The sequence below is a fragment of the Nipponia nippon genome, unplaced genomic scaffold, assembly GCF_047370975.1.
Source record: "Nipponia nippon isolate SJK-2023a ecotype South Korea unplaced genomic scaffold, ASM4737097v1 scaffold_39, whole genome shotgun sequence".
NCBI lineage: Eukaryota > Metazoa > Chordata > Aves > Pelecaniformes > Threskiornithidae > Nipponia > Nipponia nippon.
This window is the reverse complement of record NW_028262357.1, coordinates 1198050-1213905: the sequence shown is the minus strand read 5'-3', so window position 1 is coordinate 1213905 and position 15856 is coordinate 1198050. Positions and strand designations below refer to the sequence as shown.

The 15856-nt window shown below is 41.0% G+C and overlaps 1 protein-coding gene across 2 annotated transcripts in view; it reads right to left on the bottom strand.

Annotated features, from left to right (window-relative positions):
- ADAMTS12 (ADAM metallopeptidase with thrombospondin type 1 motif 12) overlaps positions 1 to 15856 on the bottom strand; it is a 172442-nt gene that overhangs the window by 11367 nt on the left and 145219 nt on the right. For both annotated transcript variants that reach the window (XM_087773260.1, XM_087773261.1), the window contains exons 18-20: positions 11602 to 11812; positions 6569 to 7717; positions 353 to 505 (exon numbers count right to left, since the gene is read on the bottom strand). In XM_087773260.1, coding sequence (XP_087629386.1) covers positions 353 to 505; positions 6569 to 7717; positions 11602 to 11812 — 1513 coding nt within the window. The remainder of the gene's footprint in view (positions 1 to 352; positions 506 to 6568; positions 7718 to 11601; positions 11813 to 15856) is intronic.

Genomic DNA, 15856 nt, shown 5'->3' with positions numbered 1-15856 from the left:
GCTTCTTAAAGTTAGGATATGCCTCTGGAGGCAGAGATCAAAAAGATGCCACATGCAAATATGTACAGCTTTGCCCTAGGATCTCCACAGAACATGGATGGTGAGCCCTGCTTTAGCTCTAGATGCAAGAGTTAATGAGCATGACCCCCCCACAGGAAGAACTGAATTCACAGCAGATGCGTTTCCATAAATAACTTAGTCAGGAAATGAGTAAATTAGTGCTGAATGGTCAACTGGGAATCATGTATGCATTCACTGAGTAAATAATTATTTTAAAAATGAAGTATTTAGAACTCCCTACTCTTTGAAGCTAGCAAGCTTACTGTTCACACACAGCTCTGAATGAAGTTACCTTGCTCCAATTTCCTGTTTTCCAGCTAGCACATGGGCGGAGATAACATTTTCTTGCAGGATCAGGCTTTTTCATGTGCTGACAGTGAGATGCGTTCCTGCTGCTGCACTCCACGTGTCTCCAGAAAGCCCCCATTCCACAGGTGGTAGAGCACTGCACAAGGGTGAGAGGAAAGCCCAGGGGCAAACTCAACATCAGTAAATCATTCTGGAAACAATCCAGGAACCTAAATATAAATATGTAGAGCCATTTTAGACGACCTACTTTATCTGAGGTACTCAAAACAACATTTCAAATTCACCTAAGTCTTACTTAAGGTTCTGAAGGAGGTCTTTTTGTTGCTTTGTTAAGAAAATACCAATTCTGATTTATACCGTGCACTGCTCTTTTTTGGCAAACTCCTTCTTCCTGAGACATTCTAAATCTGTACCAGCTGTTCCACTGTTTACTTTTGTGATCTTTGGGGATCCAATGCAAAATGTCATTGCATCCAATCTTCAGCACTGTTCCCTCTCTATCTCTAATACTGCTGATGAGATATTCAGCAAATTGAGTGCATGATGCTGCAAATCTAAAACAAATTGTGAGACTCTTGGGAAAACTGTGCGGGAAAAGGATTTTTGAAATTATTAGTTCAGAGAGTGGCTAATTGTTTCCAACATTTGGGAGGGTTTTAGTGTCTGAGGTAAGAGAATATTGATCATGCCAGTCCAGATCCCAAGAGTGCATACTCTTCACCAAAAAAGTGACTATCGTATTCTGAAGCAGGAAGAGGTGAAAAGTGGCTGGAGACACCCATTTACCTTTTTCTCCTTTAAAAAGGGAGGGACAGTGAACTATATGCATAGAGTCAAATCCAATACATGCCAAGCAGACTGTAGCTGGCACGAGAAACAGCATAAATAATCCTGGATTAAGTCAGCAAAATGACGAAGAGAGCAACTGCTGTTGTGTGGTTTGAACTCCCTACATGGAAGTGGGAGAGTTAAACAAGAAAACCTGAGTAAGTGTCCTTGGAAAGATAAGGAAAGCTAAGCTGAAGCTAAGGCAGGGAAAAAAAACATTGAAGACATGGAGTTGTTACCAGATTCAATCAGAGAAATGAAAAAACGGTTAATGGTCACAACAAAGATTTTTTGAAAAATTGCACATTATGAAGAGTGTGCACCAGCAAGGCCTCTGCAGCATGCCATCTTCAGCTTCCAGGATTCCTGGGACATCTGTCCAAGAGGCCACAAAGATCCTGTTAAAGGGGACTGCACACCACTGTTCAGTTTTGCATAGTCACCTATCTCTCCAAGACAACTTGCCTGTTCAAGAGGATGGACTATCCTTGTCTTGGTTGCTGACTGTTTGATGGCTTCCCCCAGCCCTGCTATACCAGTCTGACAACACCAAGACTTTATTCAAGGGCTGCTTACTCTTTGACCAAAGCCCCATTCCGAGCATTCATGAGAAGACCAAAGATAGCTCCAGGGATGATGCTGGGCAGATCATACTGACAAAGCTTTATGTTCTTGTCTGAGGGAGGTGAAACACAGCAGGATTCTTTCAAAAATTGTTCTGTGCAAGTACAGAGCCAAGAGATAAAGGCAGGATGCCACAAATAGCACTGGGAGAAAGCTTTAGCTTTCTTGACCATTGTTTCATGTTACATAAAGGAGACCGATTGCTCTGAAGTTGAGGAAGACTTACTGCTTTCCCCTTTTGTCATTCAGTAGCCTAGACTTCCTCTTGTCACAGCAGATGTCTATTACAGAGGGAGGAAGTGTAGGTGACTTTTCATGACCAATGACAGAGGTGCAGAATGAGCAGATCTGGTGTAATTGGGTATCTTTGGTACCCAGAAAGCTCTCAGACGGGGAAAAGTGACAGCCCAGAATGACCTGGGAAAGTAGTAGGAAAGAAGTTAAAAGTTACAGACAGAGGCACCGGTGTCACTGGGCACTGTTTTGCCCTACTCTACTTAGTGCTCTCCCTTGGGAGGTATGTGTCAACAGTGTTATGGGACATGTCACACCAATCCATCTCAGTTACTATTGCTATTCTTTTTATTTACTAGTATAAATACACCCTAAGGAGCAAAGAAATGTCAGAATATTGGCAGTCACTAAAAGACAGAGATAGAGAGCATGGCAAGAGATTCAGCTACGTAGATGCAACAGTCTTGGAATATCAATGCCTTGGAGAGATGTCACCTAAAAACAGGCACAAAGTTTTACAAAGGACAGGTAAATAGAAAGAGCAAAAATAAAGTCAGAAAATTGTAGACTAAAAATTAATTAAAAGTAATGAACAATAAGAAGAGGTTCTGTGAATGTTAGAATAAAGGTGTAGGAAGCAAATACAAAAGTTTCATTCTATGAGAAAGAGAATAGATGACTCATTTACAGAATCTCAGAATGGTTGAGATTGAAAAGGACCTCTGAATGTCACCTTGTCCAATCCCCCTGCTTGAGCAGGGCCACCTAGAGCCAGTTGCCCAGGACCATGTTCAGATGGTTTCAGAATATCTCCAAGGATGGAGATTCCACAAATTCTCTTTTTCACCACCTTTTCTTCTTCAAACTTGAAAAAAAAAATTAAATGTGCGAGACTTCACATAAAGTTAACTTTAATAAGAAACAATAGCTTGAATGAGAATAGCAAAAGATTACTAAAACACTAAAGAACAGTAAAGTAAGTTAGATGCATTAAGTATACTTGAATTGATTTCATCAGTTCCGTGAAACCAAATGTATTGACCTTACCTCAATATTCATTCAAGTGCTCTTGAATAATCTTTGAACTGTTGAAAATTATTTTTTAAAATAGGTTGGGAAAGTCCTGGAAGATTAGAGAGGAACATCTTTCAAGTTATCTTTCAGAGAAGAAGAAGGCAGATCTATGGACTAATGGAACACTTCACCTAACTTTACTTCACAAGAAGATACAAAAGCAAGTTATTAAAGAATCAGGGCCAAAATGGTAAATACCAACAAAGATGATAAAGCAATAAAACAGCCCACGTGGACCTATCTAGAAAAAATTATTCAAGTCAATCTAATATCAGGTCTCTGAGCAACCTGATCTAGCTGAAGATGTCCCTGCTGATTGCAGGGGGGTTGGACCGGATGGCCTTTAAAGGTCCCTTCCATCCCAAACCATTCTATGATTCTGTGATCCTTCTCTGACAGGGGTGCCTGCCTTAATGAAAAGACAGACAGCTGATATGATGCATATTGACATGATCTCATAGAGCATTCTTCTAGCAAATGATGGAATTATGGTCTAGGTGAAATAATTACAAGATTGGTGCACAGCTAACTGAAAACCTGTAATAAAGTGGTCCTCAGTGATTCCGTGTCAAAATGAAATGTCATTTCAAATATGGTCCTGCAGGGCTCTGTCCAGAGCCAAGCTCTCTTCACTATTTTTGTTAACTAACGGAACGATGAAAGACAGCATGCACTTAAAACATTTGCAGATGACGCCAAGCTGGGAGAGTTGGCAGGAATGTTGGAGGACACAATCTGAATTGAAAAACATCTCGCCAAGGTGAAAAATTGTAAGAAAGCAGTAACCTAAAACTCAAAAACATATGCGAAATCCTACATTTGAAGATAACATTTTATACATATATATACACATGCACACACATATATACACACCCCAAACAAAACTGAGAACATCTGCTGATCTAGAAATACTGTATTAAGGGATCCAGGGTTTACAATGGACGACAAATTGAATAAATCAAAGTGGTATGGTTACAAAACCAGAAAAATATCATCCCAACATTCATAAAGAGAGTCATATATAAAATGATAGTAATTATTCCATTTTATTTGTCAGGTGTCAGCTGGGGCCATAATGAACATCACTGATGAAGAAATATATGATGAAACTGAGCAAGTCCGTAGGAGAACAACAAAGTCACCAGATATTTAGAAAACTCAAGGAAAATACAAAAAGAACCATATTGTTTTGTTTAGAAAGCAGATCTAAAACCAGTTATTAAAAAGACAATTATCTTCTATGGTCTGCATATAAAAAATAGAATCTTCATTTTCAGTACAGAAAATGTTGGTTATGTACAAGGGAAATATTTCTAATGTGCTTGGACTTTCTCTTGCAGGCTCTTTCACCCAAGCAAATCTAAATGCAGGTCTTTGGGCATGTGCAGAAGGAAATGCTTCATTTGTCCCACTTGAACATGGGAAGCTAAAGCCATTTTCACCTGGCCATGGGAAGGCACAAGATGAAACTTCAGACTGCCATCAGGAGTGCATGTCCTGAACAACTGCTGATGAGGTAGTGACAGAGCAGGGGTCTTACCCTCTGGCTGCATCCAGACAGAGGGCACCAACAGGATCTCGGTGGTCTAGCTGGGCCTACACTGCCATGAGATACACTAAGTCATCTCTTGCTGTCCTTTTTAGCCCTGCATTTCTGCATTTCCATTAATTTGCATCATTCCAGGCAGACCCGAGAGCAAACAGGTACAGAGAAACAGTCCTTTGACAGCTTTCTCCATCAACACTGAGACACAGAGGCAGACCAGTGCAAGGAGGTTTCCAGATCGGGACCCTTGGCTGTACTGATTAACTTGGTTAAAAAAGGCTGTCAGAAAAATGAGGTAGCTTGTTCAGATACTGAAGTCTCTCACTTTAGGTATCATGATTTGAAGAATATAAAATCCATTAGGATAAAAAGAACTCTGTTTACATAAAAATAGAACTTTAAAGTGGGAAGGATATCAAATGAAAGTTTATTCTGTATTCTCTTATTATAGTTGCTAGAATTAGGTGGTTGCCCCCACCAGCCCTGACTCCATAAAAATTGCTATCTCAGACCACAGCAACGTAACAGCACAGAAATCTAACTGTCAAAAAGCCTGGTGCTGGGTATTGGTAAAGGAAAGTCAACAGCAATATACAAAAAATAGTAAGCACTTTTCTGAGGCCATAGAAAACTCTGCAACCTATATTGCTCCTGCACAGAAGTTAGTCAAGTGTTATAACTATTCAGTAATGACCAGGGAGCAGGGGAAATTGGGACAAGTCATCATCTTTCAGACCAAGTATCTTCCAGATACTTTACACCTCAAAAGAGTTTTCACACTCCCTGTACTTGTTTCATTTATTCAAACAGAAAGACAGCACTTTCAAAAGTTAGTATTACATGATATTAACACCTATTTTGACTGAATTTCATTACCATTAGAAATTAAAAAGTTCATCTTGGCACGGCCATTAATGCAGATAAAATAACTGTTCATTTCTACATTCAAACACGACACAGTATAACACTTAATTATCAGCTACTGTATCCAAAGATACTGTACAACCACAACCACTGGCCTGACGATTCTAATTTCTATGCCAACCAGACAAAATGGTTTTACTTTACCGCTGCTACAACCCAGTTCCCATATATGATCACCTAAACTTCAAAAAAAGGTGCAGAACTCCATGTTACAATGTCTCCCCATGGACATGTGCTGGACAAATTATAAACCCCGGGGATACCAGTTTAACTTTGGACTAATATTCTTATCTTTGCTTTGCAGATTCAAACTGGTTTTACCAGGCAGAATTCTGCTCTGAGTTCGGAGGTATGTGCATAATGGTCGATACAAATGCTGATGGAGGGATGACACAGAAATGCCCCACAAAACCCTGTTATGTTAACAGACAACTAAAAATATGTTTAAGTATCCATGTTATTAATGTGCTTTATACAGTAATAAAGCTAGCTTACCTACATGACCCTGGTCACATACTAAGTTAGAAAACACACATAATTCAGAGAGAAATTATATGTAAGTGAAGGTTAGAACATAATAGCACATCTACAGCTAACTTGCACTATGTGCTTATTTGGAAATACAAGCATATTCATTTGGTGTCTCCAGGATTCATTTAATAGCTTCATTTTTTGCTGTGCCCTAAAACAAAACTCTTGAGGTATTTCTGGTTATAGTCAAACCTGGGTGTCACGTCCCTGGAAGAATTATGCATAGTTTTGCAGACTCCATAAATACAGACACATCCTACGTAAGCAATCTAACATTAGATATTCCAAGTTACCAATTTTTTTGTGTGACAAGTATTTCATCTGAATGTATGATACCTATTTCAGACAGTTCTGACAAACTACAAAGCTTTATTTCCTCAGCAGTGGTTCAGACAGCTGTTCACACTCTGCACTTCTTATGAGTTAAAAATAACTTACCTCACTCCAATTGCTTACTATCCAGTAGGCATCACCAGGCAAATTGTTGGATGTTATTAGGTGGCTGTTAGCTGTGACGTTCATCAAAACCCTCTCAGGTGTTGCACTTTGGTTCCTGAGAACATGCTCGAGAGCTGACGATTGTGTGCTGGAGGTTATGGTGTCAAATAGCTTCGTTTCTCTTCTGTTGTCAGTCTGGTCTCTCAGTACACGATCAAACACTGTGGGCATTACTGTAACAGATGCTTCTTGGGTAGTTACTTCTACAACAGGCATACCAACTTGCAGACTGATATCATTTGCTGTTGTTGGAAATGCCAGTCCTTGTGCTGCTCTGCTCACAGGAAGGAGTGTAGAAGGTTCTTGGTGATCAGATGCAGGGGTGGACTGAGAAGCCATGCTCTCATTTTGAAGGACAGGAGAGCCGGTATCTAGGGTTGTGCTCCTGGTTCTGATTTCAGGATTGATTTCTGTGCTGTAAAGGAGATCAATCGGTTTCTCGCTGCCTCCAACTGACCCATCAATGTCGTCAGATTCTTCGGTTAAGTAATCATAGCTGGAAGTTATTTCTGGACTACTGGTAAAAGAGGAGACAGGAGTGTCCTCACTTCTTTGCACCTCACTTTCTACAGTAGAAACGGGCTCCCTTTCAGAAATATTTTCAGCATGCCTTATAATTTCCGTACTTAAGCTATTATGAAAAGGCCATGAAGTAGTATTTTGGTGTGAACTATTTTCAGTAGAAACAACCGGATAATTGTAAACATCACTTGGCCCAGGAAAATGATTTTGTAATGTTTTGTTGGCTGTCCCTTCTTTTTCTATGACATTACCCAAACCAGAGGACGTAGGCAAACAGGGAGTTACAATTTCAGGTTTTGGCATTTTTGTTGTTGTATGGGACCTCGGGCTTGGTATGGGTATTCTGCGAGGAGGACTCCGTTTCGGATTAGTACTTGTTTTTCTGATGATGATCTTTCCTCTTCTGGGTGCCAGTGGGGGTATCAGAAATCTTCCAGCAGAAGGACATTGCTGGAGACCACACAGGGCTTTAGAGTTTGGTCTCTTGGAAGTATCACATGGCTCATCATTATTTTTGGCACAAGTGACATTACGAGTCCTTATTCCACCACCACAAGTAACCGTGCACTGCAAAAGAAACAGAATTAATGTATTTCCCCTCTTCATTCTGCTGCACATATCAATAAAAATAAGTACCAAATGGCATCTGCTTATAATAAAGAAGCATCGTGAGAAATAACCAGTAACAACGCTTTTCCTGAGGAACAAGTCCTTCATTCTAGTGATGTTCTGCTATCATGGAGCTCTTTCTAAGTTTTTAGAACAGTAAATGTCACCTTGGGGAAACAGCAGTGGGAAAAAAGACTACATGATAAAGACAAAATATGAAAGTAATGTGCTAGAATTTTATTTCTTCAGTGAATCACAAAAGTTGTTTTGCTAATACCTTTTCCACCAGGGTTATAAAAACCAGACTAGAGACCTGTCGTTAAAAACATACCTGACTGGCTCTGTGCTGGCTACTCACAGTGCCACAAACCTGCTACGATCATCCATGCAGCTTACAGATCCTTGTTGACTTTATGAAATGGATTTTTCATTCAGTCTTAGTGCAACCACCACATGCTGCCAGGGCTGCTAGTATGTCTCTCCTAAATTACAGACTAGTGAAAGTAATTAACCTATCTGGCTTCTATTTAAAAGGAAGCACTGTTGTGTACAAAGGGTGTTGGAATCTAAGGAGACTCAGTTTTTTTCTGTGATGTTTCTCATACTCAGCCCTGCAGGCACAGCCATGCGTTCAGCAGCTGTCCCTCCACTGAGGACTTTCTGAAATTTCAACACAGTTCTCTGGTTTGAGGTACTAAGGCTGGATGACTGGTTGGGTATGGATGGAGATGTTGCATACAATCTACTGGAAGAAGTCTTCCTAGGATGAGAGGGAGCCTGACCTAATTCAGCTGGCTTAAACCAGGTGTTCAACATGAACCAATGAACACTCCTATTGCCCGCACTTTAAAACCCCTGCAACATCTAACCCTTTTTAGAGTTAGTCTAGGTCACAGGGCAGTAGAAACACCAGTGACCTTGTGTCATTGGGCCTCTCTCTATTGTTAACACCTGTAAAATACCATCAGGTCTGCAGCAACAGGAGCAGGGAGGAAAGTAGAGTAACGTCAGAGTAGTTAAGGTCATTAGCTATTCTGTCTGTCCTCCTTGCACTTCCAGCTGTATAGCACATTTAAAGTACTCAGAGCTATGCAAGTTTACATCAGCTGCAATTTGACCTCTGAAGTTATTCAGTAAAGGTTTTTGCTTATTGAGGAAGATAACAACTACTACCACTATGTTGTTGCTTACACAGAAATACTACACACTTTTTTTGTCAGACTTTGCCACTTGGATGATTTAGATTAGCATTCATGTGAGTTAAAGGGAACATCCAACCTCATTAGCTTTTGAGGGTAATGGCTGTCTTCCAGAATTAGCTTTGAAAATCCCTGCTTTAGATTATTACAGCCATATACTAAAAAGAGATTTCAGAACAGCTAAAACACTCTATCCTCATTATCTGCATAATGAAGTACATTCAGTTTATAAGACACAGACTGATTTTCTAACAGCCAGATAAGTTCAGAGCAAAAGGAAGTTTTGCCTGTGTAAAATCTCTCCCCTTACATTCACTAGTAAAGAACATTCTGCAGTTACAAGTCTCTTGACAATCCTGTCATTTGTGCAGGGGAAATAACCTGTCCTATGCACCCTCCCCAATTTCTACAGCTGTAGAAATTTATTTTTGTCAGTAACTTCCAAATACAATCCAACAACACACAAGCACCAGCTGTATTCTGTAACAGCATGCTATTTCTATATAATCGTACTGCTAGCCATGTAATCCCAGTCTATTTTTTCGCAGGCAGTTAAAACATGGTGGCTACTCAATTCACAAAAGAATGAACATTCAGTGATGACGGTTTGTGAGCAGCATAAATGGAATTAATACTGTCACAAAATTCTATTAGTGCATTATCTGAATCTACTCTCAAACAGAATAGTGAATTTGGTAAAAATAAAAAGAGGAGAAAGAAGGGAGAGGAGTTTTCAAAAAGGGAATAGAATAGAATATTTTCAGTTGGAAGGGACCTACAACTGAACCTACAACAGCTACTCCAACTGCCTGACCAGTTCAGGGCTGACCAAAAGTTAAAGCGTGTTATTAAGGGCATTGTCCAAATGCCTCTTAAACACTGACAGGCTTGGGGCATGGACCACCTCTCTAGGAAGCCTGTTCCAGGGTTTGACCACCCTCTCCATAAAGAAATGCTTCCTAAAGTAGCAGTCAAAACCTCCCCTGGTGCAGCTTTGAACCATTCCCACGCATCCGGTCACTGGATGCCAGGGAGAAGAGCTCAGCACCTCCCTCTGCCCATCCCCTCCTCAGGAACCTGCAGAGAGCAATGGGGTCGCCCCTCGGCCTCCTTTTCTCCAAACCAGACAAGCCCAGAGCCCTCAGCCGCTCCTCACAGGACATGCCCTCCAGCCCTTGCACCAGCTTTGTTGCCCTCCTCTGGAGGCATTCAAGGATCTTCACATCCTTCGTAAATGGCAGGGCCCAGAGCTGCGCACAGTGCCCAAGGTGAGGCTGCACCAACGCTGAATACAGCGGGACGATCCCCTCTTTTGACCGGCCGGCCGTGCTGTGCTTGGTGCACCCCTCACTGCTGACTCACAGTGAGCCTGCTGCCCACCAGCACCCCCAGATCCCTTTCTGCAGTGCTGCTCTCCAGCCACTCCTCTCCCAGTTTATACTTGAGTCACTCTATCCCAGGCACAGAATCCGGAGTTTGTTCTTGTTAAACTTCATACCATTAATGATTGCCCCATGCTCCAATCTATCTGGATCCCTCTGCAAGGCCTCCTGTCCCTCAAGAGTGTCAACAGCACCTCCCAGTTTGGTATCATCAGCAAACTTGCTAATGGTGCATTAGCAAGATCCTGCATCCAGATCATTGGTCTTGTAGTTTTGAAAAACTTAGTAAACATTTTTATTGACACTTGAAAAGGAAAATATTTGTTGTCCATTTGTTGTCATGATTGTCAGCTACACTGATAGCTAAACTGCCTATTTGTGAGGTGAACCATGAATAAGTCGTACTACAACAGAATCAGAATAAAATAAATTTTAAATTTCACATGACTCAAAACCTACTTCTCCCCACTCCAGAAGAAATATCTTAGTGCATTTTTAGTTTTCATGGAGAAACAGACTGCTCCACATGTTGGGGGCCCTGAACTCTCCTTGACTTCAATTGAAAGTGAAGTTGTGAAACACCTGTAGATACCAGCATCCTAATCTAAAGAAAGCTAAGAAGTGTGAGGTCCTTCCATGGATTAAAACCTATGACAAAGCACATCAAATGAGTGCTCCCTACTAATACTAACAAACATCACAAATATGTTGCAGTATATTTAAACAAATTTAGTATACTGCAGTCATTGTTTTGATGACCTCACATTCTGCAATTCATCAGCTGCCAGTGAAATGACTGCACAATATTTAATTAACTCTTGAATGATACACAGGTATTCGAGTGTTTGTTATGGCTTCAGATTAATACTAGAAGTAAAAAGCTTGCATGCTGTGGCAAAAACAGCAGAGTTATGAATGCAAGAGATATGAATGTAAAGAATGTAAAAATGCTTCTTTGTAGGCCTCAAGACATGACACAGAACCTCCCCCCATCTGCTCCACAGCAGTAATGAGTATTACACAGATTTTTAGCACACAAGCATGCTCTGTTCTACCGCCCAAAAGCTCAGCAAACCAAACCCCTAGAAACAGTTAACACACAACATTTGCTGAGGTCTTTAGCACAAAGGATTTGTGAAGACATGTTAACAAAAAAAAATTAAAAAAAAAAAGGCAAAAAGCAGGTCATTGGTCCTCTCTGCTGCCTATAATAGGTCATTTGGAAAAAAAAAGTTCCATATCACAGTTGACATGAATTTACCTCAGTCCAGTTGCTCACTGTCCAGTCAGATGGGCACAAGACATCTCTGTTGCATGACAGATGGGTCTTCGGTTTAAGCAGGTGCTGGCACTCTGTGACGGCCAGCGCCTGCTCATCAGATCCCACTGTCTGGATGCAAAGAACAGTTCGCTTCTTCTGGCCTGTTGGGCCACACGTGGTTGAACATTTCTGCCATTCTCCTGCCCACCATCTGAAAACCAGGGGGGTAAAGAACCATCAGAAAACAAACCCTCACAGGGACATTAAGGAAAAGTTCAGAGACTACAAGGAAAAGAAACAGTAATTTAAATTAATGGTTCAGACCTATGCTTTTCATATTAAGTCCAGATTACTCAAGCTTTCCCATCTGCCCTGTGCTCTTGTACCTGCCAGTCACTGAAAGATGCTTATTCCCAGACAGCAGTAGGAACTGAGTATTATGTTTCTACAAAGTGTAAGAATTCACTGAGTAGACGGTCTTTCAAATCTAAATTGGAGGAACTGCTAGCAAGTTTAGTCATCTATTTACCCTATTGTTTATCTGCTTATTGCTACCTCAGTACAGAAAGTGTTAACAAATGACAATCACCGGGGAGTCTGTAATGACAGCACAGAGGTGGAGGTCCCCTCACACACATCTATGCAGCCAGTACTGCAGAAGTGCTCAAACTGGCCCTGCATTACCTCCAGAAGAAGCAGCAGCAAGGCACACCACCCCAAAAACTAGGCTAGTCAGAGCTATGCTGCGTGCACCCACGTGGGATCAGTGCCCTGCAGTGCTGCACCTCTGAGCCTAGTCTCTGGGTCTGCACTAGGCTGGACTTTTCTGTACTTTGTTCCTTCATGAAATAAAGGAGGAACCCTTATGTGTCTCTCTCCTGATTAAACATGGTCTTCTGTAGTGTGCTATGCAATGTTCCACTGAATGAAAGAGAAATGTTTCCTCTACTGCAGTATTTTCCAATGCAAAACACCTTACCAACAAGAGCCATCCCCTTTATATTTGGTTTAGCTTAGCCTTTCTCCAGCTTCATCCACCTATTTCTTCTCATGCTGACCCAGAGTGGATCAAATATCTGCATCTGCATACTTACCTTCCATGATAAGAAAGGAGGGCAAAAACTTCTGGGTTTCTACTATTTGAGAAGCATTGGCATCAACTGTGATACTTGCCTAAAGATGTACCTTTATACTTTAAAAAAAAAAAAAAATACTCTTTTTCCTTCCAGTTTAGAGTGCCCTAGGCAAGAACATAGCTCCAAGCTGCTGAATAAAAAATCTGGTCCAGCTGTGAACTCTAAGCCACAAGAGCTTCTAGGCAATGTTACTTGTTCCTGAGTTTTGAAGCAGCCTTATGTTTTCAGCCTTATGCTGAAAACAAAACCAGGATATATTTAGAAAACACCTTTCTAGATAGAAAGGTGAAAAAAATTGGTTTTGGCTTACAACCATTCCATTGTATTTTTTTCCTTTTAAGGTCAATGAACTTAGAGGAAAATAATCCCATTTTGATAAACACATCAAAGTTCAACATCCAATTTTATAACAGTTTTTGCTCCTTGCTTTGTCTCCCATCTTACTGCATTTCTGGCTTCTTCAGACAATCTGTCAGATTTCTGACACTCCCTCTCCCCTTTCCTCTGTAGTTTCCATGTTCCTTCTCTGTTTCCTGATTAATTCGTTCTCCAGTTGCAAATGAGCTGTCACTGATGTGGAAGGCACTAATATGTATTCCTGATCATGTTAAAAAAAAAAAGGACTCAGAGCAATCAAGCTATGCACACAGCTCATTTGTGCAACCATCTGGTCTTCTCTGGGGTATCTACACCTACCTTCCTTCTCTTTAGTTATATATATATATACCACAACTTGATTCAGTTGAAGATGTCCCTGCCTATTGCAGGGGGTTGGACTAGATGGCCTTTAAAGGTCCCTTCCATCCCAAAGCATTCTGTGATTTCCTTTTAAATTACCCTAGAAGCACTTTAGGGCACAGACTGTTCTGCTACATGCTCTAGAATGCAATCTATTGCCACCACAACCCTGTGTGAGGCCTCTGGACATTGCTGTAATAAAAGAACAAGTTATTTTTCTCCTTCTCCTGCCTTTCTTTGGATTGTTTCTTGCTCTTCCAAGCTTCTGAAAACAACAAAGGAAAACTAACAAGTGGTTAAAGAGAAAAAGTGAGTGGAATGCAGCAATAAAAAAGAGAAAAATATATTATTGCAACCCGAATCAAGCCATTTCAGGGTTGTTTTCATGTCTTGCATCTTCTTTCCAATTTTATCATCTTTAGTATCTTGTAAATTGCTGACAGTTTAGCACAAATGCAACTTGAAGCATGTGAATTGCCCTATTAATTTTAATGGTACCAGATCACATATTTCAAGCTACAGACATGCTAAGCTGACACCTCATCTCTCACCATTTTCAAATGGCTCTTAGTGAGGGTTCAGCAGTTTGCAGGTTTAAATACCAAACTCCTAGCAATAAATTATCAGAGCCTACTACAGAACCTACCTTGATCACCAGCAATGGTGCGTGATTAACTATTGCATGCAAAACATTTTTAAAAAGTCATGGAAGAAAGTAAGGTGCCCCAAAGTTAGGAAATTCCAGAATTAAGATTTTATCCCATTGCACCTTCATGGTCAATCTTAAATTACATTTAGTCATGTAACTTTTTCTGTAGAGTTCTTCCTTCTTCAGTGCAGGTAACAGATGGTACTGGCGAGCCAAACAGTTAATTGTCCGTCACCGTGATTACCACACATACTTCAAAAAACTTGCTGTAACCGGAAGTTTATTCTTATCAATAACTGGAGTTTTTGATGATGCATTTTCCTATTTCCATTCTAGGGTACATGCATGTGCCTTAAGCGCTCAAGCATGAGAAACTTAACATGGAAGCACATGGACTCTTGTCTCTTCATGGTCCACACTGAGGACTTCTGAACTGGGGCATCCCAGCAGAAGGGGAAGAAAGGCAAAGCAAGGATGGAAGAACATCTACCATCCATTTGTCTGTTCTGGTACAGGATGCCCCAAAGCAGGTCCTGGACCACACGGAAGGGAGCAGCACCTGAGTGACAGGCAGCTGTGCTGATTGTGGTGAGAGACTGGGACAAGTTGGCGGAAACTGAAGCCTGATGGGAGTTGCCATCCAACACTTGTAACCTACCTCTGGTTTCTGATGGCATTTACCACTACAGCAACCGAGTAGTTCTTAAAGATTAATGCATCACCTGGTCCCTGCAAAGTGACAGGACTGTCTTATCTCCACAGGCAGGCATGGAAGGATTGTGGTAACCAACAAACAAACAAGCAACATGCATGATTTGGGTAATTAATTTGTGTGAGCACAAATTTTCCTGAGGATGTCAAACTAGAGAGCAGTCTGTATGGTGAAAGCATAAGCTCAGTTTTCAGCTGCAGCTGTGAGTGCTCAGCTCTTCTGTAATCCAGCCTGGGACAGAAGTAGACAGAAAATCTGATTCTCTCAGGTGGCATTCAGCTGCCTTAAGTGAGACCTATGAGTTTCCAAGGTCTGTAACAATTAAGGCGGGGCCCAACAGCCTTGGCCATTACACAATCCTCACCTATACCTAGATGATGTGTGCTGAATGAGGTGTGGATCCTGTTGAAAAAGTAGTAGCACAGGATTTTGGAACCAAAGTTTGCTATAATCATGCCTACAGGGCTGAACATTCCCTCCCACCATATCGTGTCACACCTAAAGAAAGACTGTCTTCTTTTACTATGTATTTGGATAGCATCAGGCACAGCAGATACCAACAGGGCACTGATTTTCACTCTGTGTATTATAAGAGAAACAAGATTTCCTATTCTTATTATGCTCTTGGAGTCTACTAAGCAGTCTGGAAGCAGGACAATACAGTAACAGCAGATAAAAAGCAGGAGATCCCAAGTGCTTGTGAAATAATGTATTTATGGTTACTCTGATCAAGTGGGTAGTCAGGTTGAAAAGGCTCCAGGCAATTTTCTTTACAGGGGAGAGCAAAACTTTTATTCACAACACTGTAAGCAGTTAAAATCTCACTCTTTTTCATAGAATCATAGAATCGTCAAGGTTGGAAAAGACCCTTAAGATCATCGAGTCCAACCATTAACCTAGCACTGCCAAGTCCATCTATACCATGTCTTCAAGCACCATATCTATCCGTTCTTTAAATACCTCCAGGGATGAAGACTCAACCTCTTCCCTGGGCAACCTGTTCCAATGCTTGACCACCCT